This window comes from Amblyomma maculatum, chromosome 9, assembly GCF_055883805.1.
Source record: "Amblyomma maculatum isolate TAMU_Amacu chromosome 9, ASM5588380v1, whole genome shotgun sequence".
Taxonomy (NCBI): Eukaryota; Metazoa; Arthropoda; class Arachnida; order Ixodida; family Ixodidae; genus Amblyomma; species Amblyomma maculatum.
Window position 1 is genome coordinate 28324962 of NC_139352.1, and position 24715 is coordinate 28349676.

Consider the following 24715-nt stretch of genomic DNA (forward strand, 5'->3'; position numbering starts at 1 on the left):
CTGCTGAACCAAATCTCGAGCGAAAGCATTAGTTGCGGGTGACCGAGCGTTCTTCTCTTTTTCGTCTTCCTCAGCCGACATATAAAGCCCCTCTTTAACCACGCTGTATGAACGTGCCTGGGTGGCCTATAGGGGTAACGTGAATGCCAGGGTCCTAGCAGGCTGATTCTGACACAACCGTCCCATGTGAAATGAGAGATCCAAGTTGGCAGCTCCTGCCAGCCCACATCGCCTAGTGTCACGTGGGTAAGACGTGGCTACCGGCTGCGCTACGCTGAAGGCTCGAAACCTAGAGTAGTTTTGCTTTCACAATAAAAAAAAACAAAAAGAACCATTTAATGTGACCTCTGTCGCATATGGTTTTGTTATGATGAAACCTTGCAACATCCGTGAACCATGGTGAGTCAGAGCTAAAGACAGAAAAAAAAAAGAATAGTAGAGTTAAGCCTCGCGTCTTAGTGCATGAGGCAGCGTGAGCTGTCCGGTATGTTTTTGCCGTACTGATCGTTGGAAGGGTGTGACCTTGCCATTCCATGATTGCCCACATCTAGGCAGGGAATGAAGATGGCGGCTTTGCAGTCTCTATCCCGCTCTTACCAGCGGCAACAATGCAGCGCCTTCCACAAGGCCTTTGCCAAGGCATGACTGGTTAAGCGTTACGGGTTCGGTCGATTCAATGCGTTTGGTGCGACTTCCGCCCCGGTGGAATGGTTGCTGAAAGTAGGGTCTGCTTGAAGCTGGGTTCTGTTCAAAGAAAGCAAACCTGTGTGTGCCTCGCAGCACTTGCATAGGTGACTCAAGCATGTTGTCTAGCTATGCTGTGTGGGGTATGTTTTGTTGGGTCAGTTGCTTTCTGTCAGTCATTATATAATGATGGCGTTCTGTAGATGGAGATGCAGAATAAGTGCTGTGATTCATTCACGGAGTGGGGGGAAGACCGGGAGGGCGTGATGAAGCAGAAGCAATAAGCTTGCAGCCTGCGAAGCTGGTTCAGTTGGCAAGGGGGTTTGTTTTTCTCTATTATTGCTATGACTTCATTTCGTGGCTTCAGGAGTCACTGTTTGTCTTAGAAGGCACCCTTAGACCTCAGCAGATGCAGCTTCAAGCTAAAAATATTACATAACACAATTCTGTGCAAGGAAGTGCACCTGTGAAGTTGGCTTCCATGTATGTCTATGCAAAACCGCAGAGAAGCCACCTTGCAGGAGTGAGTGTTCTTGGGGGCACGGGCTTGTTTCATGCGGTCATCAGCTCATTCTACGCACAGACCATCAATAATTGTTCTACACGTTAATATTTTCACTCAGATACCCCATCTTATTCATCGTTTGCATGTAACGTGCATACGGGCACACCTAGCATGCTCACATCTTTTTTGAGGGGCACCTCTGTCAAGACGACTGCCTGACAAGATAAACAAATTTTCTGGTCCTTTAAGTTCATCTTAAAAAGAGTCTGCTATATGCTGTTTCCCCAACATTGTTCTCACAGTGTCATTTCCAGCAACCATTTAGTGGGGTACTTCCACTATGCCACAAACTTTAGGGCACAGTAAAAGCTCGTTTATTCGAACTTCACAGGATTGGGGGAAAAGTTCGAATTATTTGATGTTCGAATTATTGAATGGCCTCGAAAAAATGATAAGGACCATTTGCATTACAGTAAATTTACTGTATTTACTTGCATAATGAACCCTACCACTAACGATTTTTGCCTAAAGATTTGAAAAAAAGAAGGCGCCAATCAGCGCTTCCGTTTTACACCGCAACGGTCTACAACGCATTTATCGGCAGTGAGCCAAGATGCTGCACACATCACGGTGTGTTTACCTTGTGACGTTAGCTCTAGCAAGGGGGGAAAGCAAACTTGGCAGAGTGCCAGCATTTGTCTGGTTTTGCATGTCTCGTTTTCAGTATGTTCGCCTTATCATGCCACCACAGTCTACTGCCACTCAATCATTGGAACGTGCGATAGCAGCAAATGTCTTTTGAAATGAACGATGCTAAAAACCAGTGTCATGACCGCTGCTGGCCGCATGCTTCCATTGATGACTGATGGGTGCAAGGATAGACAGAAGAAAAAAGTTTTTCCCACGCAATTCGTCACGGCGGCGTGTAGTTAGAATTATCCGTAGCGGAACCGATTCGCATTCGAATTAATGGGCATTTTTATACACAGATCTATAGACCTTTGCATCGGGCGAGGGAGTTGTTGAAATTCCTCCTCTCTGGACAGTCTGAAGCCGGTTTCGCTGCAGCTTCCACAATGCTTGCGCGCGATGAACACGACTGTCCAGTCCAGTGAACAATATGGCAGCGCCCAGGGAGCCGAAAATGCAAAGGTCTATATGGAGCTTGGCAGCACCAAGTAGCATTCGAATTAACGAGCTTTCACTGTATAGGCACTAATGCCACAACGCTGTAAGTGGTGACACACCATGCACTTAATGTTCTAGAGAACTGGCTTTGACAGAAAGCCAGCATTGATGATGCATAGACTTCAGGGTACTCAACTATTTCCCGTGATAGCCTTTGCAAACGAGAGGAGTCCACAAGGTATCACGGGATGACATACACTACTACAGATGACTGCCCCAAACTGGTGCAGTGCACGAAGGTGAGCCACATAGAACACCCAGTGGCAATACAACCAACGGACACGCAAAGGCAAAGGAAAGGACATGCTACAGCTTAGCTGACAATTCGCATTCAGGCACTTCACGTGGTGGTTGGTGACGACGATGCACTGGCAGACGTGGGTACTGCCGCCGGAGTGGAAGCAACCACTGTCGAGATGGCCGCTGCTGCCACCGCGTCGGCTGCCCACGGGGTGCACGTGCGCAGGTGGCGCCACAGCTCGTGCCGCGTTAGGAAGCCGCCCGAGCAGTAGCCGCACTTGTAGGCAAGTTGCAGCGCGTGCTCATGCTGCAGGTGCTCGGTGAGCAGCTCACGACGGCTGAAGCCCAGGTGGCAGAACTGGCAACGGTAAGGGCAAGCGCCTACATGCAGCCGCTGATGGGCCTTCATGTTGCACTTTTGCGCAAATGTCTTAAGGCAGAACTCGCACTCGAAGGGGCGCTCTCCAGTGTGCGTGCGGTGGTGACGTTGTAGTGTCTGCTTGTAGATGGTCGAGTAGGAGCAAAAGCTGCAGTGGAAGCGACGCACGTTGGCTGCCACGGCCGCTGCGGCGGCACCGCCCGAGAAGCGGCCGCCTCGAAGCAGACCTGGGACCAGGGAGAGCAAAAGTAGACTGTTGGTGATTGCACTGCAAGCAATAAGCATGGTCACTCGGCAGAGAAAGCACCTAAACTCGCAATACAAGATGCTTGCAGCAAGGTTTAATTAGTGCCTACCAATGCTCTGATGGTGTTGGACTTCGAAATTACAACTGTCTCGACCTTGTAAATGCAAAGTAATACACAAGTTCGTTCAAAACTGTTAACAGCAATAGTTAGAGCCCTTCCAATATGCTGACACTGAGTTGCAAGTAGAACTGTCAAACATTCTTCACGAAGTTAAGAGCAGTTACTTGCTCTGTGCTTTTGATTGTAATTGCTATTCATCTAATGGCTCATATAAAGTTGCCTTCCAGGAGAATTAGCTGGCCTAATAATCTTGTAATGCTAGCTGCAAAAATATTAGTTCAGTGCTATTCCACTTGAAATATATGCAAGTATGTCCAATGAATGTGATCTATAGATGCGTCCCCAATGACAGGGTAAATGAAAACCAAAAGGAAACAGTGGCTCAGACTGCTTGCTTTCTAACCAAAATTTGCAAATCATACAAATGTATATCAAGGATTCAAACTGCTTCGATTTGCTAACCATGACGATTTCACTTCACAACTGCTTACCCAAATAGGGAACTTTCTCATACCGCTACGAGTAGTGCGTGCACTCTATGTACATCAAAAAATAAGTAGTATTAAAAATAAGAGCTATGCTAACATATCTTCCAACGAAATTCAAATACATTAATATTAAAGACTAAATGGCACACGCATGCAGAAGCAAAACAATAATTACACATGTGATCACCAGAACAGGTAGAAAAAGTTTCGAAAATGGTGATGAAAAGGTTGCGGCATAAAAGGAAAATAATTCCAATCAAAAACATTTCACGGAAACAAAAATTGCATAAGGAAAAAGAAAGGGTACACAACCGATCGAAAATAATGCTAAATAACAAACCGAATGGCCATAAATAACACTGTAGAACATGCAGAAATAACTTGACGCAACGCGAAAAAAAAAAAAGGCAACATTTTCCGACAATCTCTCACATCCACATCAACCTCCCTTGAGCTACATAGGTATGAGCAGGTGGCATCACAGCTCATAGACCCATCTTATGGAATGGAACAGAATTAAGCCTTTTTGCAGTATTCTATGCAGTTTCGAGCCGACACTAGCAAATCAGAACACAGAATGTAAGAACTTTCCACCAATCCCGTAGTGCAGGAAATGAGCTCCATTTATCATATACACATATAAAAGTCAGGCGAAAGATTAGCATCCAGCACCAGCAAGTTGAATGCAGTTACTGCACAGATTACCCACAAGTGAACCATTGTTGCAAACTTCGTGTAAGACAGGAACAAAAATGCACATAACTGAAGAAATGGCAAGTGAGCAAAATGCATCAGGTTTTCAAAATTCTCACCAGTACTTCAAAGACTGTTGGAGCCAGTTTATGTCAAATGATTACAATGATCCAAAGGTAAGTAAAAATGCCGAGTTCCCACTATTCTTGGAACTCTCTCAGCACAAAATACATACAGAAGCAAGTATATGTTATTTGAATCCCCCATGGCGAAGAAACCAACCAGCTCAACGAGAAAGCCATTTTGTTCTGGAAAAAGACACCAGTACGGATACTTTGATGAGCGTTAAAGCATTTAGATAATTCCCTTCCACCTGTACTAAAACTCCAGTTAAGTTTTTAATGTCATTGCCACAGACAAATGCTTTACATTAGGAAAAATAGTAGCCAATTATAAATAGAAATTTGGCTACAAAACAAGAAATGCAGAAAGGGCAGAAACTGCTAGTCAAAGCATAGCAAAGGTGTGGCGGAAGTCAGTTGTCTCTGCAACAGCACATAAAGATTGTTTGGACCACTAGAAATGCCTGAGGTGCCATGAGAAGTAACACTCAAAACAGAAATACTTTTGAATTAACATGTAGATTGGAAGCGAGTCTGTTTGTGTACACTGTACAAAGCATAGGACTGAAAATAGTGGGACACATTATGGCACAACTATGCTGGCATTCTAGAAATTGCATGTCAGTTGCCACATTTCTTACGCTGCTGCTGTTACAGAGCCTTAAAAAAATATTATTACTAATATAATACAATTTCAAAGAGTTCAATATGAACACAGCAGAGTGTCCACGAAAAAAAAAAAAAAGAGAATAAAGCAGACAGCACACAAAAACACTGAACCACCAGCATTATCCAAGCAATGAATGCTTCAGATGCTTGTTTCGAGCCTTGAATTCGTTCTTTACCATGGAAGAAATGGCCTTCTTCTAAGTGAATCACGATTTTCTTATAGGGTTTAAGCATCATTGAAAAGAAGCAGCTTCGAAACGGTTTTTTAACCCACTTCCTTGGGATCGGCAGTCGACATTTTAGCCAATGAACTATGAGGTATAAAATTTAATGCAATGCATAAAAATGAAGCCAAGTGGGCACACATTTTATTGATATGATTCTTCTTGAATTAAGGTATACCTTATCTTTGTGACACAGTGTAAACAAAGTCTTTAGGCAAAACTGAAATGAAACATGCAAAGGTGTGCTTGTATTGAAAAGAGGAAAAACAAACTAAATAACAGCTTTTGAATACACCTAATGCCTGCCAATCAAACATCCCCCCCCCCCTCCTCCCAAGAAACGAAAGAAGAAAAAGCAGTTTTTACAAGTTTCTGATTATACGGTCCATTATACCTCATTGTTATGCCTCACTGAGCGAAATACACAAACTTTCATAGTGAAGGCTGATTAATCCTGCCCAAATAACATGTAAACCCTATAAATCAGACAAATTACATGTCATGTCAATATCCTTCTCAAAGCTGCTACTGAATCAAGCAAAACAAGCCCAAATGAGCAACAAGCTAAGATGCTGCCTTGGATATTCTGGACTAGCGGCTCTCTGGGCGTTTTTCACTTTCTGAACAAGTCAGGCAGCATATTTAAGGCCGCTATTGCCGAGATGGTCAACAAAATCAACTTTAGACGCAGCTGTATAAGCTGTCATCCACGTCATTACAGTATTATGCTGTATGAAAGGAAGGCGGGCTGTGTTTTACGGCGTGTGCTATGCTGACAGAGGCAACCACTATCGAGTGCTATGCTCCTAATTGCCACCGCTCAAGAACTGCCTCCCCATAGATGAAAAGACAAACCGAATAGAAAATTACACTGTTGTGTTCTACCTATTTACAAGGCAGATTGCACAGCAGAATGACACGAAAACATCTGAACGTGGTACTTGCATTTATTGTTAGCAGGCTAACAAATCGAGAATAGTATGGGAGCAGTTACCACACGCAGCCTCACGTGGCACAGTACCCACCAACTTGTTCCATTGTGCTTCCCAGTTCTGTGCCTGTTAGCTCTTCGTTGTCTTCCTAACGACCTGCACTGTTTTCTTTCTGTATTTCTAGCCGCCTCCTCCTTTTTACATTTGCATGCCCCACAGTTTGTCCAACGGAGAATAGAAATGAACAGTAGAACGGCTGATTGGGCGAGTTGGTGAACCATGACGGACAGTAATATAAGTGCGCAACAAGGACGTGACAAAGAGAAGAGGACAACGACAGCGCAGATGCGCATAGTCAAAATTAAAAAAAAAAATATAACAGCCCATGTAAGAAGCCCCCCATCACACGCATGTGGTGAAAACTGCCGACGCACAATCCATTGTGCAGCATAGTCAACTCTTTTTCTGTCAACGCGACAGACGTTTTACTGACACAAACATTTTTCTTCCTGTTAATATGGAAAGCCTTGGCGATTTCTCTAGTAGTCTGGTCTTTATGAAGAAATAGTATATTAGTGTCAACAAAGGAAGGTACACACTTACACGCGTTACAATGTTTTGCTAAGTTTGTTTGTTTCATTCTTTTTTATAGACTGCGCATGCTCCATCAGCCAAATGTTGATGAAACGGCCTGTCTGCCCAATATACGTACGGCCACAAGACAATAGTATTTGATACACTACACCCATCCTACAACTAATGAAACTCTTGGCGTGATTGACCTAGCATCTGTTCTCACTTCTTGTGCACCCCAGCCTCCTTTGAACTGCTGCACCTACCTTGCCAATCTTATTAGGGGCGGAAAACAACGCCTGTACGCCATATTTTGCCCCTACTATTTTTACTATGTGCATGTGCGTACGCCAAGTGTGTGTATACATATGCTCTTCCGTTCTTCCATTAAATCAGTTGTCAGTGTCTGCGCCGTCATTGTCCTCTTGTCCTCTTTTTCACGTTTTTGTTGCGCACTTATTTTACTGTCGGAGAATAGAAAGTTGGATTCTCGGCCAAGGTCACTTTAGCTAACTTGAATAACTAAAACATCACGCTAAACTCCTACACTGATTTGAAGTATAGCTCAGGGTGCATTCCAAAGCATTATTAGTGTGAAAGCACTCCTAATCCAGCATAATGGATGTCAATGATTTCCTAATTGCAATTTCAGTCTATTGAACAGAGTGTTTCTATGCAAATCAAGCCTGGCTTTGCTACACATGGTCATACTATGAGTGACCATGACTGCCATGAATATGACCATGACCATGGTCAAAGCTAACAAGGACTAATTAACACTAATTAGATATAATCAAGTACACGTAAACAATGATCCTGTAGTTTGCAACAACCTTCGAGCACAAAGTCGGAGAAAGAATAGGTAACAATGTGCTTTTGTATGTAAAACTTGCACGGCACTTGGCTATAGCTAAACCACCGTCACTTCAGTGATGTCTTTTACAGGATGTTGCGAATATTTGTTTCCAGTTTGCAGAATTAGAATTTTATGCTGAAAAAATTAGAGGTCACAGCCACAGGTGTTATATTCCAATTCTCAAAGCATGGCATGAAATTCCTTACGCAAAACAAGAAGGGCAAAATCACATTTTCGAATGCTTAAAAACATTGTCCGCCAAGGCCCCGACATTCCGCATTGTAAAGAAATGGCAAGCTAAGTTGGGAAACTTGGCATGAAGTTCCTCAGCACGCAATATGCAAAACAAGGGCAAAAGCCCACTTTGGAATGTTTAAAAACATTATCCGCCAAAGCCTCGACGTTCCGCATCCTAAAGAAATGCCAAGCTAAGTTGGGAAACTTGCATTAGTAAATCTCAGAAATTTGAGGGGAACACGTCACTATGTCACAATCCCGATATCACCAAGCATTAGTTGCTTAGTTTTCTTTAACACTTGCACCTAATGTAACTCAGCTTTGTATGCTGTATTTAGTTACCAAGTTGCTGTTTGAGGGCTCAGCTGCCTTTCAAGCTGCTGGGAGCTTTTTCTTTCAGCCTTCCTGCCTGAGTGAAATAAACTCCAAACAGTGCTTTCTCTGGTTGTTTTGGTCATATTCACAATACAACTTGAAGAATCAGTGCAGCTTTCTCAGGGTAGGCACATGTATTTCTGTATAACGACTCATGGATCCGTTAGTTTACGCACATCAGTAGATTCCATTTCCATCCTTGAAGTACAGATGAAATAGTGAAGATATTCTTTTTGGTACAGTATTGCCAAGGTTCCAATTGCTTCATATGAATTCAGTTATTAATATGCTTTGAAGCTATAGAAGGACAGTGAAGCTGACCGCTTTCAGCTGCCTCTTCACGACCATACTCATTGCACGATATCAGCCCACTTGGTATCCATGACAAAAACATGCGGACATCAACATCACGACACTACAGCGCGTTTCACTGGTTTCAACAGAGCCAAATCACGAGCACTCCGCGCACTGAAGACAACATTTCGTCGACAGTTCAGGACAGCGCAGACTGGGCTGTTCTGTTCATGCACAGATACCCTTCAAACAGTGCCTTGACGATGTGATCAGCCTAGCTTGCTTTGTACTACTTCAGATGTCCTGAGGTCTTGAACCGCTGAAGCGCCAGGTGTGACCGGATTGGCCACTGCTATTGTAGCCTGCAGAACGACAAAAAGAAAAAAAAAAAAAAAAAAAAGATTGGCATTTGGGCAGCATTTACAAGCCTGTAAAGTAAGGCATTAACATCAACTTAAGTGTCCTGCTACTAAAATAGTAAATTACCGGAGTCCTCCACTACGGCGTCTCTCATAGCCTGAGTCGCTTTGGGACGTTAAACTCCACAAGCCAAGCCAAGCCTTTTTTAAGACATCAGAAAAAAAAATGCCTTGAGTTCTGGAATGCTTTAAATCTATGCTGCATAACTAGACTGACAACTGGTAACAAGAAATGAAAGCGTGCTTATGATAACGTCGATATGGTAAGCAAGGTATAAACAATCACGCCGAGATATTATCACATCATTCTCTACCAATAGGCTAATAGTGGAGACATGAATACAAGCTTCCGGCTATGCTTCACTGCTGTACACAAGATCATCATTTGCATCATTTGTACAAAGACTATGCAGTTTTTTCAGCATCACAGTTTAACACATCAGGCAGTCACTGTAAGTATGACATAACACAAATGAAACAAAGTCCTAGTGCTGAAATCAACAACTTTTTTGTCCTGCCTTGATAGAGAAATTATTTGGACTGAGAAAAATTTTCTTCCACTAGGGCAGCTATCTATGACAACATTTATGCCAATATTTATGACAACGAGTAGATGCTGTGGGACATCTCAGAGTCAACTGTGGGTATTACACAAAAGTCTCTGATGTAAGCTAGACAACAAGTGCATGGTATCAAGTAAGGCATTCAATGAAACAGGCTGGAGGAATTCATAATCACTACAGGATTTGCCTGAAAAAAGCAGCGGATTAAAAAAAAAATTCCTATTTATTCATAGAGTAATTTGAACTTCTTATGATTTGAACTCAAAGAGCATACAGAGAATTCATTTGAAAAATCAGTGTTTATAACTAAGGTGATGACAAGAGTGTCAGTTAACACAAAAAAATTAGGCGCTCGGAACTAATAGAGTTTAAATTTTGAATCCTAACCACATACTGAATCAGCTAGTTTGGTTTGGTGCACAGGCCTTTATACCCCAAAGCGACTCAGGCTTTGAGGGATGCCGCAATAGAGGGCTCTGGAAACTTCAACATTGCAAGGTGCCTAACGTGCGCAGAATGCAATCAGCTTTGGTTTGAATGCGCAGATGACGGTAAAAGAGAGGCTAGAAATTGTCATAAAATGGTGCAAAAACACAGTATCACAGACGAAAAACACATAAAAAAATGAATAAAACAGTATGAAAAAAGAGCTGTTGTGTTGTAAGCTAAGGAAAACGAAATGGAATAATTTAAGTGCCTGTATGAGGAGGACACTTAAGCTTCCCTTTTAAGGCTGCAATGCACCACCATTAGTGGCTTCCACACGCGGCGCTTTTCGCAAATGCTCATTCGCGTACATGTGGTTTGCTGCTTGCGGACTCACTAATCTCATAATTTGTACCAGTATTATAATCATCAGCATGAAGTATAAGCTACCACTAGGTGGAGGAGCATCCGAAATATGTGTAAAGCCCCACTTTAACCAAGCCATACGAACGTGCCACTCATGCACATTCGTACAAGCTTAGAAGTGTACTAACATAATCTAATCTAATAAGAATCTGGACCAATTGGTACGCATCCACATCAACCGGAGCAAAGCAGACAAAAGAGCAAGACAACAGCAAAGGGCATCATCATATTGAATTGTACCTTTAAGGGGGGACATGGCTCTTAAAACAATTTTTCCTAATTCTTATCCAAATTTGATAAAACCTGGTATTATGATTCAGTTTCTTGCACCAATTTCAAATATGTAACTAGTTTTGAAACTGGCCAATTAGTTCAAAAGATAAATTAATTGTTCATAATTTGCAGAAACAATGAAAAAATAACCGCATTATAAAAAATTCACATGGATACATAGCTAGGTACTAGAAAGCATAAGGAATACAATGCTAGGAGCACTTTTTTATATAACAAATATTAGCGAAGTTATAGCAATTCAAAGTTCACTGTCCCAAATATGGGTGCCCTCCTGTCTGATTTAGAGCAAAACTGAAAACTCTGAACTGCTATAACATCGCTAATATTTGTTATATCAAAAAAGTTCTAACATTGCATTTGTTATGCTTTCTAGTATCTAGCAATATGTTCGTGTTAGCTTTTTGTAGTGCTGTTATTTTTTAATTGTTTCTGCAAATTATGAACAATTAATTTCATTATGTCTTGAATTAACTGGCCAGTTGGAAAAATAGTTACATATTTGAAAACAGTGCAAGAAACTAAATCAGAATGCCAGGTTTTATCAAATTTGGTCAAAAATTGGAAAAGTAACTTTAAGAGCTATGTCCCCCTTAAAGGGAAACAGAGGAAAAGCACAATTTGGACAGCATCGACAAGACACAGTATTAAATCACTAAAAAGCCACTCTCACCCGAAATTGAGGTAATCTAGAAAATACCATAGAACAAAATGGAACCATGCAGCCCGTTTTGAGAGTAAAATGCATGTATCTCAGAGGCTTCCATTTATTCATTTCAGATGCATTTCTTTAAAATGGCTGAAAGACCATCCTTTTTGGCACAGATGTCGCGAGTTTAAGATGACTGACATATACTTAAAATCAATAACATATATTTAAAAATGGAACCATGCAGCCCGTTTTGAGAGTAAAATGCATGTATCTCAGAGGCTTCCATTTATTCATTTCAGATGCATTTCTTTAAAAAGGCTGAAAGACCATCCTTTTTGGCACAGATGTCGCGAGTTTAAGATGACTGACATATACATAAAATCAATAACATATATTTAAAATCAATCTTCTCGGGCGATAAATGCACCTTTTGTTGCCAGGGAGACGTCAAGGATCAGTGGTTACAGAGAAAAACAACTGGACAAAGTTAACCTGAGAACAGAAAGCATATCAGTTCTTATGTCCACCTTGTCTCCATCAGCCATCATTGACTACTGTACAGCGTCAAATACTTTTAATTAGTCTAGACACCAATTTTTTGTTTTTATGTTTAAAATATTGCACCAGGACATAGAATACACATATCACACAATGGTATTTTTCTACAACCACTAAATAATTTATAAACTATATTGATGTTGTTTCGGTTCTTTCATGAAATGATGGCTGTTACATGTACTTGGTGTTCAGGTGGTGAAGCATAAGAAAAACGGCACATGATTGATACGCCATTCGTTATCATTGCATCTGTAGCAAAGTAAAACGATGCATCAATGTACTACAATATTTTCATGCTGCATTTGACCTAAACCTCAACTACAAGTTCAGCTGCCATTCGGATGAAACCGAAATCGAAAATAGCATCAAAGGAATAATTCAGACACAAATTATTTAGCAAATTATAGGTGAATGCCACACCGTGATCCAAGTATATGCCCAATACATAACTTGAAAGAACAAAAACTGTCGTCGATGGTTAATTAGGTGCCCACAGTCCTCTCCTCTGCCTATAATTTGTACAGTAAAAGCAAAGGGAGAACTGACACTGATAATAATGCCGAAGATTAAAAAAAAAAAAAATGGGGACGTAAGCAAGTAAAATGTAACTCCAAAGTATGACCAGCAATATGTCTTTTCAATGCTAGAAAGTTCAACGAAAAACAAAAAACCTAAGCAGCTGTCCAGGTTATTTATTTTTTTTTTTGCCTACCCAGAGCTTAGGTTCCTCCCACAGCTCTCTGGTTAGCTGGATAGCAAGAGATGGTATTTGAGGCATATTACTTTGTATTCTTAAAAAAACAACTTTTTTTTTGTTTCTCTTTCGCAGCTACATTACACTCGCCTCTTTTTGATGTGAGAGTGACAACAGTAGTAGTAGCGGTGCTTAGGCAGCTAGTTTGTGATAAATGCGCAGTATTTCCTGAAATAAGCAAAATAAAAATTGGTGGCATAGGGTTTCACAAAAACAATTGGACATGCCAGCCAAATTCTGTGTTTTGGCAAACTGAGCGTGAGAATGGAAGCGACACTGTCAATGCCCCACTCTGCGCTTGATGAGAATGATATCGGAGCTGCAGGTTCTGCTGCTCCTGTCTCAACAGTAGGGAAACAAAGGCAGGCACAAACAGACACCAATGCACTGATGAGGCCAGCCTATGCAAAACCGGGATGCACCTGAAAGTAAAAAAGGGTAACATTAGCTGGGCAGAACAAACTCCCTAATAAGGTTAAAGGTAAAATGACTGACAGCATACTCTCTTTCATAAAAATGACCTAAATATACTATAACATAGGCTTTTGTTTTGACTTCGAGAAAGAGACAACCACGATTATTCGGATTGAGGTGGAGTGTTCTTTAAGAACAAGCTATGAAACTTGTAGGCCAGCTTCAATTAGAAGGTTTATAAATCTAATCCATAATGCCCGGCAACAACTCATTGAAGCTAGAAAAATAGCACGAAGGAGTTGTTCCAGAAAACTCCACCATCCAAGCCATAGGCGACGGAAGCGCTCAGACTCAACAAAATTTGCTCCGATTCCACACAGAAACCACATGGGTGGTGGATTATTAATTTAAGCAGTGCGAACAGGAAGACGAAGGACAAGATAAAAGGAAGCCACAGTACAGCGCTTGTACTGTGGCTTCCTTTTATCTTGTCCTTTGTCTTCTTGTTTGCGCTGTTTAAATTAATAATGAATGTGTACCAACTTGCCCAACAAAGTATCTTAAGGGTGGTGGACTTGCGTCTTGTCAGGCGATTTCAGAACCTGCATGTGGGATACGAATGGCGCGTCCACAAGGTGCAGGCGTAATAATTTTGGCAAATACTCGTTCTTTGCACCTCGATGTGGTTGGTGTATTTTCGTTTTTATTATCCCCTTCGGGCGCCGTGTCCCCGTCCGGGGACGTGAACTTCGCGCGCCCTGCTGTCTAAAAGTCGAAGCAAGAATGCCGTTTTGAATCTGCGAGAACACGCCCCCTGAGCCGCCTTAATGAACAAGTGGCGCCATCTTATGCGAAGTCAGCAAAGTGCTGCCGGAAATGCGCGGGAAACATGGATGCTACTACCTTCTACGGAGCTATGAGTAAATGCTCCTTGTTTTCTTTCATTTTTCACTGGTGCGAATTTAGGCTGACCAAAACGTTAGCATTTTTTTTATCAAAATAAGGTTTTATTATCCTTGTTAGGAACGTGTTAAGACTTGCATGCACTTCCGAATGTTTGCGTGCCCGTTCGGGGACACGGCGCCTCAAGTCCACCATTCCCAAATGCTCCTTTTCGGAGTGTGCGGCCTCGCTCTCACACTAACATGAAGAATATCTCATCTTTTCAAGCATTTTCAAGCACGGCGTAGAAAGAAGGAGGTTGGATGACGACACTGCGGAAAATATATTTTGAAGAATTCAAAACGGCGACATTTCAGACGCAGATCTCTACGATGACGAACACACCGAGGAAGATACGCAAAATATGGTAATGATGCCTGTTTTCTGTTTTTGAGGTTTGGAAATAATGTGATGTTTTGTTTCAGATTTCTGCCACAAATAGCACTGCACTGAGTGCAGGAGCATCGCCAGGAACGTCAAGCGCGCAGGACAAACAAGGGCCAGATGTGTCGTCGAAGAAGGTGACATTCAAATGGGTGGCCCAAGCTTTTCCACCTAACCACACTGACTGCACCTACCAGCCTCAAGGTGGATCAGTGCCAGAGGACCCTATGACATACTTTACCCGGTATTTTCCATCCACACTTTTCGTGACCTTGAAACTTTCACTAACATGTATGTGCTCCAAAAAGATGAAACAGTGCTGGGAACTTGTGAGAAAGAAATCAGTTTTCTGTGGAATCCTCATGCTCATGGGAGTTTTAAAATTTCCGCGGATTCGAATGTACTGGCAAGCCTCAACAAGAATTCCCGCAATAGCTGAAGCCATGACAGCAAAGCGATTTTTTTGAATAAGAGCCGCGCTACACATTACAGACTCAAACGCTCCGCGGGACCCAGCCAGCCAGGACAAGCTTTGGAAAGTGCGCCCTGTAATAGAAGCTATCAGGTCACGGTGCTTGCAGCTGGAACCCTTGGAACACAGTAGTACAGATGAGCAGATGGTTCCGTTCACAGGTCGTGTCCTTGCAAAACAGTTTCTGAAGGGAAAGCCGGATCCGGAAGGGGTGAAAGTGCTTGTCCGCTGCAGCGCCGATGGCTTAGCTCATGACTTTGAGCTGTACCAAGGTAAGGGAACAGGGATCAGTGCGCAGCATGCACATCTCGGACTTGGCAGGTCAATTGTCATGCGTCTTGTCGAGACAGTGCCAAAAGAAAAGAACCTGAAGTGTTTCATGGATAATTATTTCACCTCAGTGCCACTGTTCCTGGAGCTGAAAGAAATAGGCATTCTTGCCAGCGGTACAATTCGAGCCAACCGGTTGTTGAAGTGCTGCTTAAAAAGTGACAAAGAAATGAAGAAAGAAGGTCGGGGAAGCATGGATGAGAAGGTTTCTGAGAAAGGAGACATTGCCATTGTGAGATGGCAAGATAATGGAGTCGTGAACATGGCATCCACACAAATTGGAATTGGCAACGTTGGAAAAGTCAAGCGATGGAGCGAGGCAAAAAAGGAACATATTGAAATTGAATGTCCAGAAGTGATTGTGCAGTACAACACGTACATGGGAGGGGTCGATAAACTCGACTTCTTGATGTCACTGTAACCCCTTACAGCAAGAACTAGAAAGTGGCCGGTGAGGGTCATTTCTCACTTTCTCTCATTTGCGCTGTGCAATGGCTGGACTGAATACCTGAGAGACGCCAGTGCAGAGAAACTTGCACAGAAAAGTACTTTGGACTGGATGGCCTGCCAAACAGACATTGCGAACAGCCTAATCGCGTTCAACAGAGCACCTCCAAAAAAGCGCGGTCGGCCGAGCAGCGAGTACTCTGAGCCTGTTGCAAAGAAGGCTAGCCCGCATTCGCTACCAATTGCAACCATTAGGTATGATGGCTACAATCATTGGCCGGAGTATGTCAGCACACCACTCTCAGCGCTGCCGCCGAGAGGGATGCACAGCAAAGTGCCGAATTCGCTGTCAAAAATGCCAAATTTTTTTTGTGCGTGTCGGCTCAGAACAATTGCTTATATCTTTTTCACACCAAGTAGACACTAAAGAGTTGCTTATAAATAAAGCAGCAAATAATTAATCATATTTCGTGCCAGCTGTCACAAGAACACTATCGCAGGCTCTGTTAGTAGTGTGCATTGTTTTTTTCTGTATTGAGGCGCTCTGTTCCCGCATGGGGACAGCACAAAATACATTGAAGGAATAAATGTTTTGCTTCAGTTTCTTCAAGACTTGTGATTTGAAGCGTGGAGAATACAAAATGGTGCTCATATTTTTTTTTTTATTGCAAAACATTTTTTGGCGCCTGAAGGGGTTATTTTCAGTCAGCTTACACTCACAGAAGGCATTCTTCTTTCTTTGGCCTTCAACTATTGGTTTCTGCTTAGAATCAAGGCCTGCTAAGATTCAAGCAAATATCATATTCTCACAGTTGTACATTGGTTCAAGATAAAAAGTATTACATCTGGTCATTGTAGTTAACTGGGCTATTTAAAATATGTGAGTGAATGTGAATGCCCAAAACCAAAAGGAATACAATTTTCTTCCAAGCGGTTTTCTGACAGGGCAAATTTAGCCCTTCCATGATATCACATCAATTTTTTCAAGTGCTGTTTGCTGGTTCAATTAAAGATGGATATTTTCCACCTAAATAGTACATACAAGGCTCAAGAAAGTAAATTTGTTCTGAATGCAAGGCACCCAAACTTAGTGTTTTGCAGGCATGCACTAAATTTCAGATGAAGTTTCCCAAATGATTAAAGATTTTGCCAAAATGCCAGGGATTGTGAAATACACACCTAAGGGATCATGGGATGACTTTCTGTGTAGAAGATACACCTGAATTTGGAAATACAGAAAAAAATAAAAGACATTATACTGGCGTCAAAAACCTGTCTGCATGAAAACGACTTAGAGCGTGCTACCCAGCCCACTGTTTTCTGAAGCACTAATTGCTGCATTCACAACAGTTGCGTCACTCCATGATGCTGAATTCATGTGAAACAAGGGAATCACTGCTACAGTGCAGCACATTTCAAATAGATGGATTTATTGAAAGGAAAGGCAGAGAGGTTGGCCGGAATGATTAAAATCTGGCCTGGTACTCTGCACTGGGGAAGGGGAGAAGAAAGAGGATCATGATGGGTGATGATGTGGGAGAAGGTATATGAAAATATATACAGGCACGGTTGCTTTACAAGCGCGAATCGATGCCGGTGGCGTACAAAAAATGGCAAAGAGCCCTCACTGCCTTGATGCCCTTCCCACTTGTCCTGCCAAGCGCCCAGCAGTATTTCCTTCGACAGAGGCCTCTTGTCCCAACACTTCAAAAAAACGGCTAGTACATTTATTTCACGTGCCTACATTGGGCACACCAATAACATGTGGTCCACAGTCTCGGGGATGCCACAAGTTGAACGTTCTGGGGAGTCCACCTGTCCAATTAAATGTAAATATCTGTGCGTGAAAGTTGCGTTTAAATGAAGTTTATGTAGCAAGCATGCATGATGGCGCGGAATTTCACGTAGAACATAAAATGTCAATGTTCGATCGAGCCTTCTTAGACGAACGTGTCAGGTGCGTGGCTGGGCCCAGTAAGCTGACGTAGCCTTCTTTATACAGTTCAAGAAAAAAGTGTAAGTTCGCTGCTGTGTAAAAAGCACCTTGAAAAGGCAATGGGATGTCTTATTCTTTACTGATTATAAATGCTGAAGAGACTGATTTCTAATCCATTGCAGAATTAAGTGCATAAAAAATTAGCTGGGGCTTAGCTTTAGTTAAGCACAGTAGGTTGTGAAAGCAATAATAGCATGGCTACGCTATAGTTCTGTTGCCCTTCTGTTTCCTGAACGCGTCGTTGCTGCCTAGTTGCATTCCTACGTTTTTAACTGCTGAATGAGCACGTCGACAAAGAGTCTTCGTGTTCAAAGCGTCCATTACATTTCATTCGGAGTCGTCAACGGTTGAGGACTATTCAAGAGAAACACGACGTGCTCGTCTAACTGCATCTTGAGCGCGCCGCAGAGCGAGACGCTGTGCCCGTTCTTCACCAGACGACTCGACTTGGTAGCCCATCTCTTGCAGCTGGTATGACGTCACAGCCATCTGGGGTCATTAAAGGTCAAACGTGCCTACCGACCGTGGCTATGCGAAGGGCTGAAAATGGGAGTAGTATTGCTTTCGCAATAAAAGAAAGAGGATCCAAAAAATGTTATTCCATTAAAGAAAAATAAAAACATCTATTGAAAACATCTTTCATGTGCCCAACTGGTGGATGGAGGTGAAAAGCCAGATGCTCGTGTGCTGTGCTATTCCAGTCCATGCTGAACTGCGGATCGTCAAAATTTCCGAAGTCATCCACCACGGCGTCTCTCACAGCCAGAGTCGCTTTGGGATGTTAAATGCTGTAAGCCAAGCCAAAAAATAAAACCCAATATGCCAGGTTAACAATGCAGGGGCCCTTTAAAACGTTAGCGATAACAGTTCGAACTGTAGCTGCATTACAGTTGGATTAATTGCAAATTGCCAAGCAGTGCTATGCAAATAAATATTTGAAAGAAGTTGCTAACGAAGGGGTTTATGTTCCCGAGTGACGCACCTGCTATGGAGGAAACCATAACAGAGGGCTCCGGATCAATTCAGACCATTGGGAGATTGTTAAAGTGGGCTGACATCATGCAGCATTCATCCATTTTCGTACTCGCCACCCTAGCCAATCACTGAACGGCAAGGACCCTAAGCCACAAAGCTGCACAGGTTGCAAGTTACCTTCCCACTCTCTCGAAGCAAAGATTAGCCTGGTATTACCATATTTACTTGATGCTAAGTTTCCTCTTTCACGATCCTGATGCCAAAAGCATGGGGGGGTGTTTGACTCGAAAAATTTTAAACCCTCCTATTTTCATGTCAATATCTTGACGAGAAGGCTGTGAGAAATAACATTTTGTTTGGCAAACATTCTCAGCAAATGCGGTACAGTTGGCTTGAAGGTCAAGCCATGTCACAGCGCGTGGCAGCCTCCTTCAAACTCATTCTGTCACTTGAGGTGCCAAACAGTTGCCACCAAATAAAACAATTCGGGCCCACACTGCCCGTGAAATCTGCCGAGCCTTGCTGAATGGCTGCTAATTCCAGGCCCACATGACAAGTTTATAAAGTCATCGGGGTCGCTTTCGGCTGGCTTTTGGCATTCGCTGCACCGACGTAATGAGAGATTACATCATGTATTGCATACTTAAACGATGACCAAACCCTGGCCGCCTCAGTGAACGAGGAACCCGTATGGATTCTGATACGTTGAAGCTTGTTTTCTTGACATGGTCAGTGACCATCAATTTGTTCAGGAAGCTGGAGATAGCACAACCGATGCTGCACCACCTCGGGACTCCAACGACTCCTAAACGACTGAGCGAGTAAGCGCGATGACAGCCTTGTCTACGCGCTCTTCCTTGCAATAAAGTGGATGCTTAGATTCGTGTGCTTGTTTTTTTTTTTTTGTCAAAAAACTTTCTTTTGGAAGAAATTGAGAGGGGGGAGAAAGCTGCTTAGAGTCGCAAAAATACAGCGAGTGCTACAAACTGACACAAGTGGCAACACACTGACCCACAAGATGGCACACATACTGCGTATAATAACTAAATCCGAGCAATATATATCATATGAGTCATTTGGGGAAAGGGTGTCGAGGGGTCTTTGTCTCGCAGCTGACTCAATCTGGTTACTTATTGCGCAGCTGCCCACATTTCATCTTCTAGAAGTATGAAGCACCGAAATATCAATTATTAAAGGCACGACCACTTGAGCCGTCTCAATTATAGGAGCAAAATTTTTTTTTCCCAAGTGCAAAATTCCTGAATAAGCCGTATAGCTTTTCAATGTTTATAAATTCATCCCTTATTGACGATTATACCTGCAGATTTTAACAGCACAAGGGCAGCTTTGGGCATCCACGAGGTGAGGTAAAAGAACTGTTTTCCCCACCTTTTTATAGTGATCTAACAAAAATGGCTTCTTCTGCACTTCGGGAAATGTTCATTGATTATTGCGTTTGTTAATGTGTTGAAATGTAACCTGTCATTTCTTTTTCTTCCTTTCCCTTTAACAATGTACAATGATTCTCCCATGCAACTGTCCCTGCTAATGTTGCAGACTTCTACGGGTAACGAAGCTTCTCAAGCGGTTGTCGTGAACCGCTTTTTTTTTTCGTCCTCCATGATTTTGTATGACAAAAGCTGGAATAAACTTGAAGTACTTAGCTGAGCACCAGACTAAAGAAGAAGCTGGTACCCACTGTATCACCTATGCATATAAGATGGGTGTTGATAGTTCTGTGTTACTGTTGTGTTTACTCCCATGAACTGAAACCTGCACATCTTTACAGGACGGCCCGTAGTACATATGGTGCTCCATTGCTTGGCTTAGTAGAAACCTTACTGTTATAGGGAGACCTCTCAGCAACTATGGTAGCAAGCACTGGCTGTGGATAAATGAAACCTTCAAATGCACACATTAGTTAGCAGCATACCAGCCGACACCAGTGTTTTCTCGAATATTTATTTATGTGTGTACGTTTGCGCCGATGCCCAGCTTGCTTTTATTAAAATTATCAAATGTAAAATGAAACATAGAACTCATATACATAGTCGTGACAGGAAAATGCAACTGGACATTTGGCCTGAAGCAATTTTGCACTTCTCCTATGATGGCAGCAATGAAATGGCATTCACCAAGGGCAATAAAAGCCAATTGTACTGACAGAAATGAAATCACCTGTCATCCTTCTGCAGAACGTTATTGGGCCTAGCATGCATAGCGCCAGAGATATCAGCGATTAAGAGCAACCTCCATGTTTTCTCTCTCAACTCATATACTGGGCTGATTGGAAGAACATAAAGCAACAAGACAGTACCGCACTCTGACCAGGTATGTGTCGCCAAGAAGTCATATGACGGATCTCACGTCAACACCTCCTGGATCTGTGCGAGAGATTCCGTGAGATGTGTTCTTCTTGTCTAGCATTCCTGCCATCTGCAATCCCACACTTGAATGTGTGGCAAGGAACACCATGCAACAGAAGCGAATGCCCTGCCCATTCTTCTTGATTCCCACTAGAATGTTATTACCTTGAGTTATTTCTCTGATCCACGCTGCACACTTCCTATCTGTTAACATAAACCTAAAAATTTGTTGCCAAATTATCAGCTCATGTCTGAGGACTTGTACTCGGCATGGATGTCCAGTGGCATTTGCTCTACTAATTCATGGGCACTGTTTGAACCTAATTTCTGTATCGCTTGAGACAATCAACTTTCGCATTTTTTTAAAATGCTGAGCAAGTACAATAAAAAAAAGTTCCAGAGCTAAGGCAGCCAGTCCGCATTCATCAGCAAAAGCTGTTACAGCTTTGGCTTAGCCATCTGGCCATACACAATTCTCGCGAACACTCATTCCTTCACGCAACGGAAGACAAAAGCTTTGCGATTGTTAAAGTGAGATGAACTCTCATTGCATACTCCTTCGCTGTCCTCCCCTTTTGAGTTGCCGTTATTATGAAGTATGTCAACTTCAGGTAGTTCCCTACACTGCCCGTTCTTCCACTCGCATCAGAAGCCACCGGCCTCTCCTTTACAAGTGGAGAGGGCAACTTCCTTCTCTCTGCTTTGCCACCAGGTGGTTTATATTTAATTCAATAGCAATTTCAATGCAAGGCAACCAAACGAAAAAAATTCATTATGCAGTTAATGACTGCTGATGCCATAGATTCCTATGTTAATATAGAGGGCTACACAGCTACACTAATTCCATGGCAGCCTTCGCTGCAGAACTTAATGCAAGATGAGTTTCCACTAACAAAAGTCCTTGAAATAAAATCTAGGACAGTGTACCCGGCTATGGAAAGCAGAATGATAGGTATAATACTCGGATATAGGGAGAGAGCAGAGCAAGTCTGGGAAAAAATCTGAGTTTCCGATATCCAGGCTAAAAGAAAAAAGGAATGAATATGAGCAGGCTATGAAAAGCAAAAATTGAGGCAAGACAAGCGATGGCCACTTAGGGTGATGGAGCGGATTCTGAAACAATGGAAATATGGCAAGGTGAGTAAATTAAGACTCAGGTGGGCAGATGAGATTAAGAGGTTTGCACAGATAAGGTGGTGACAGCTGAAACAGGACAGCGTTAGTTGAAAATTTATGGAAGAAACCTGTGTCCTGCATAAGTAGCAGTTGGGTTGACAATGACACGTTTAGAATTACTGCTACGTAAAATATGTAATTAATTTTTTTTTCTTTCTCGTTTCGCTGTTTTTTCTTTTTTTTTTTCTCCTGCTATCCAATTCCTCTCTCCACCTCCTGCCTGCAGGCACAGTCGGATGAGTTCTGGCTGATACAGGTCAATTCACACTGGCTGATACAGGTCTTGTGAAAAACGAAGCACTGCAGAAAGGAACTGCGAGTCTGCTGCGCGAGGAGCAAATCTACTAGACCAAACAAGATCGTTTCCCTCCAATCGAAAGTAGACGTGAATGGGCAATGAAGTGCAGCCGGGATCGGTACCCTTCGATGCCCATTCATGACGAACATACTGGTTCCGACGGGCCACAACGGCTCGGCCATCTGACAGCGCCAGTAATGCCGTCGCGAGGTTGAAAGTTCGATTCTATGACGAGTGCAACGGTGCCGGTTAATGATTGAGCATGACAGCGAAACGTTTCCTTCAACTCCAGGTGACACCTTCTACGAGCGCTGCGTGCCAAACAAAGTCTTGTCAAACGACCATGTTACGATGACGAAATTTCTGCGCTCGCCGACGAAATCTGTGACGAAACAGTTGGCAGATTTCCCGTTCATACAGCAAACACAGCGGGCGCCCGCGCCCTATTATGCGTACTACCTACTACGTGTATCGCCGTCGCATTGTTTACAATACGGCGACCGTGACCCATATTCCTGCTGATAGTTCTTATTTTTCTATCGAAGCAGTGTGTACGGAAGCAACGACACTTGGGAAAACACGAGAGTCTGCGACCAACGTCAGGCGAAGCAGCGATAACCGCGCGAGGAACAGTCATAAGAAATAGTTCTCGGAACTCGTCGACCGTGCAAGGAGTGAGCGTCGACGACGCATGAGGCAAGGCCGCCGCGCTCATTTTCTCTTCCGAGCACTGAGTCACTTTTCGCTTCCATTTCTTTGCATTTTGCTTTGCGCGTACTATATACGGATAATGCGTTTATATGCGGCGCACCAAACCTTGACGAGAGTCCAAAATTGCACGTTGCACATGAAAGCTAACTACATGAACCATCTCTCCACGTTGTCTTTCCGTCGTGAATTGTCCCGAACGAAGAATTCGAATGCTCCCCTCCCTCTTCCTTCACCCCCTCCAACACTCTCTTATGTTTTGTCTTCCTAGCAGTTTCGTTTAGTAAAAACAATCTAAATACTACTTCACCTCCTGGTCACCTTTGCGTTTCTCTGCTTGTTTCCGACGGCACGGCGGGCTCACGATGGACTTGGGTACAGCGAGTCAACGCGCTTATCGGTCGGGTCATTTGGCGTCAAGAGCGCTGCTGGGTCAACGCGGCTCGCCCTACCACGGAGCAGCTCCTATCCGCGAACGGCCGGTTTTCCGTTTCGAGTCGGATTGAAGCCTTTTCGTTTCATTATGCTCGTAGTTTAACCGCCCGATTCGGCAATAGCACGGTACTAACGGACTCACCGATTCTCGAAATGTCTGGCATCCGGCAGCATAGATTTGGCGGATCCGAGGGAGTCGAGCGCCGCGGCGACTTACCTCCCTCGGCGGTGGCGGCGGAGAGTGCGTTTACCTTTCCGTTGAACCCCGCCTGTCAAATGTCATTCCGGAGAAGAAGGCGGCCGCGCTTTGACGGAGCAGCCACTCGCTCGCCCTCGAAACGCTCACCACGCACGCACCGGGGACGTAGGACCGGCGAGCTCGAGCCCATCCGCGTCGAGAGGAGCAGGCAAGCCAGCGCTCGTGGGCTGACAGGCTTTAATAATCACAAACGTTACAATAGCGCCAACGATTCTTCGTGCGGGACGGCTGCCGAGCAGTCGCCGCGTAAAAAAAGAAGAAAAAAAAAAAAATCGGAAACAAAAACTAACAATAAGGAAGCGGCCATTACGACGATTGCGATGATGATTTGGATACCACTACTGTCGTGCTTGAATGGTCGTGGCAGCAGACGCTCGTCTTGGCGTCTTGCGCGTGCCCTTTTTGTTTGAGAACAAGTGCGGGAACGTCTGGGTTCTGCCTCCGGCTTCAAAGGAAGGCGTTAAGGTGCTTAGTATTGCGCTCCGCCTGGAAGTTTAGCAGAAGTAGCCAACATTACAACACTGGACATGTGCAACTGACAAATCTTGCCGGAAGAACGAAACAAAAAAAAAAGTAATAAAAACAAAAAAAAGGTTG

General features: G+C 43.3%; 1 protein-coding gene across 3 annotated transcripts; it reads right to left on the reverse strand.

Moving 5' to 3' along the window:
* Positions 1 to 240: 240 nt before the first annotated feature.
* LOC146178699 (uncharacterized) lies at positions 241 to 24671 on the reverse strand. 3 transcript variants are annotated; one of them, XM_084578459.1, is made up of 2 exons: positions 24002 to 24671; positions 241 to 3223 (listed from the first exon to the last, which is right to left on the reverse strand). In XM_084578459.1, the coding sequence occupies exons 1-2, from the start codon at positions 24021 to 24023 to the stop codon at positions 2718 to 2720; spliced, it is 528 nt and encodes a 175-aa protein (XP_084434585.1). In that variant the 5' UTR covers positions 24024 to 24671; the 3' UTR covers positions 241 to 2717. The 3 variants fall into 3 exon arrangements, 1 of the variants encoding a protein (XP_084434585.1); XR_014700630.1 differs by lacking the exon at positions 241 to 3223 and adding an exon at positions 5922 to 9189; XR_014700631.1 differs by lacking the exons at positions 241 to 3223; positions 24002 to 24671 and adding exons at positions 5922 to 9189; positions 13208 to 13771.
* Positions 24672 to 24715: the final 44 nt, after the last annotated feature.